At 40.2% G+C, this 2,641-nt stretch overlaps 1 protein-coding gene across 6 annotated transcripts in view; it reads right to left on the bottom strand.

Annotated features, from left to right (window-relative positions):
* The window catches only part of TMEM161B (transmembrane protein 161B), a 167,023-nt gene that overhangs the window by 24,377 nt on the left and 140,005 nt on the right, over positions 1-2,641 (bottom strand). For all 6 annotated transcript variants that reach the window (XM_017729547.1, XM_017729545.1, XM_017729546.1 and 3 more), the window contains one exon: positions 611-621. In XM_017729547.1, the coding sequence (XP_017585036.1) occupies positions 611-621 (11 nt within the window). The remainder of the gene's footprint in view (positions 1-610; positions 622-2,641) is intronic.

The raw sequence follows: 2,641 nt of genomic DNA, 5'->3' as shown, positions 1-2,641 counted from the left end.
GACCAAGGACATCCTTGCTTGTGTCAGAAATAGTGTGGGCAGCAGGACCAGGGCAGCGACTCTACCCTCTACTCAGTACTGCTGAGGTCACACCTCAAATCCTGTCTTTAGTTTTGGGCCCCTTCACAACCAGAAAGACATTGAGGTACTTGAGCAAGTCCAGAGAAGGGCCATGGAACTGGGGAAGGGTCTGGAGTACAAGTTTGATAAGAAGAGGCTGAAGAAGCTGGAGAGGCTCAGCCCGGAGAAAAGGAGGCTCACGGGTGTCATACATGAAATCCCTAATTGTGTTTCGTCTTTGCATCTTAAGTGTTTTAATTAATTAATTCTGAGTTAAGTATTTTTAAATTGAATGTTAAAATTAACCCATCAGCCCAGGTACAAAAATCAAGTTCCATTATCAATATTTTCAATTGTTCAAAGTAGTTTATTAAAAGAGTTGCATTATTCCCAGTTAAAAATCCCCATTTAATAAAAATCCCCAAGTTATGCTCCCTTCCCAAACTTTAAACCACCTGTACACCACGAGAGTTATCTTTCCCATGTTTATTGTATACTTTTACAAGTGTTTTAAGATGTGTTGCATGTATTTTAATATTTTTAAAAGTGTTTTTTTACTTTGCACCTTAATTCAAAGCCTAACTCCAAAACCCCAGTTCTAACAGCCACCAGCTATTTTTAGTTCTTCAGCCTTTACCCTGCAGGCAAGCTCCATGGCAACCTGAATTTTAATGAGGGCACTTTACCACCCTTATTTCAACTGATACCACCCCTCTGACAATGATGAGCTATTGGTGGACTGAGATGATCTCACAAAGGGAAAGCACCAATCACTTCAGAGGGGCGGGCTGTGGGCGGACTGGGGCGGAGCAAAGGCACTATAAAACACTGAGACCAAGCCTCAAGGAGTCAGACCTCTGCAGGCTACCTGTGGGTGGAAATCAGTGCTGGGCATTAAAACCCTTACTCCTATTAAGGAGCCTTTAATAATCTTTTTAGACTCCTGGATTAGCCAGGAGTCACCTCAGCACTGCAAGTCCTTTTTCATCATCTGAGGTCCAGTGCTGTTTCAGCCAGAAGATCTCAGATCCCTGCACTCCTGGGGCATACCACCTACCGAGCCATAGGATCCCAAATTTTTATATTTTTCTAATTTTTGTAATTATTCAATTTTTCTGTTTTCAATAAATTATTTTAATTTTTAATTTAACTAAGAGTTGTCTGTTTCCTCACAACAGGGAACCTTCTTGTTCTCTACCACTACCTGAAGGAAGGCTGTAGCCAGGTGGGGGATGGTCTCTTCTCAAGGTTAACTAGTGACAGAACAAAAGGACATAGCTTCAAGCTGTGCCAGGGGAGGTTCAGGATGGACTTCAAGACGAATTTTTTCATGGAATTGGAACAGGCTGCCCTTCTTGGGTGGTGTGTGGTAGAGTCACCATCCCTGGAGGTCTTCAAGAAATGACTGGATGCGGCCCTTAGGGCCATGTTCTAATTGACATGTGATCAAAGGTTGGACTAGATGATCTCAGAGGTCTTTTCTAACCTAAATGAGGCAAGTAAGATTGCTAACCATGCTGCTTAAGATCTAAGAAATAGGAGGAAAAATCATAATTACATTGTAATTGTAATTACAATCAATTGTAATTACAACTAACAGATTATATGAGCAGTGTGTAGATTAATTCAAATCTTAAGATTTGTAAGAGAGTTCATACTGGGATAGAAAAAAAGGAGCTACAGCAAATCTCCTGTGTTGCCAAAAAGAAAAGCAGAGGGGGTTGTTTTGTTTTATACATGGTCAATTTAGAAATATTTCATCAACATGGCCAGCTCTACCACCTCAAGATGTCTCAATTCTTTACACAGCTGTACTTCTGCTAAGGCTGCTCAGAACTTCATGCCTGAACACCAAAAATCTGTTTCCAGTTTAACTTAATATTGACAGCTATTCCATCTTTTCAGTTGTCTTTTCTATGGATTCAACAAGCCCAGCTCTTCTAGCCCCCTTGAGTAAGACAAGACTGTGTTTCCTGGATAATCCTAGCAGTTCTGTTATTTTTTTCAAAATGAATTTTTCTTGAACACGAGTGATCAGACGCATGCACAGTAATCCAGATAAAGTTCGACATTGTTGTCTTGTCCAAGAGGGTTATTATTTCCCTCTCTCTCCACTAGAAACATTTCACATAATACATCCTAGGAGCCCATTTACCTTTTTCACAGCTCTGTTAAAGAGTGGTGGCTCATTGTAATCCTATATTGAACTAATATAATCAAATCTTTCTTTTCTTGCTTCAAGATGAAGAGCTACAATCCTAAGATTTGTTTCCTCAGTTTTTATCTAAATGCATACATTCACTAAGAAAAACCCTTGCCATCAAATTAGCATTTCACAGACCATTTTGTGGGTGGAAATTACCCAGTTTTGCACAATTCGGGAATGTCCAACTCTGTTAAACTGAAAGAACATGTTTTGCTAAAGAACTGTGACAGTTAATGCAAGCAGGGCAGTCACATGCAACTAGGAGTTTTTAACTCATACTATGACAAAAGTAGGCTGGAAAAGTTATTAGATGAACCACACCATGCTGAAAAAAAAAAAACCCAAAAAGTGGGGGGGGGGGGGGGGGAAAAGGCA

Source organism: Corvus brachyrhynchos, unplaced genomic scaffold (assembly GCF_000691975.1).
Source record: "Corvus brachyrhynchos isolate BGI_N302 unplaced genomic scaffold, ASM69197v1 scaffold213, whole genome shotgun sequence".
Classification (NCBI taxonomy): Eukaryota; Metazoa; Chordata; class Aves; order Passeriformes; family Corvidae; genus Corvus; species Corvus brachyrhynchos.
Note: the sequence above shows the minus strand (reverse complement) of the source record. Positions and strands in the feature narration are given on the sequence as shown.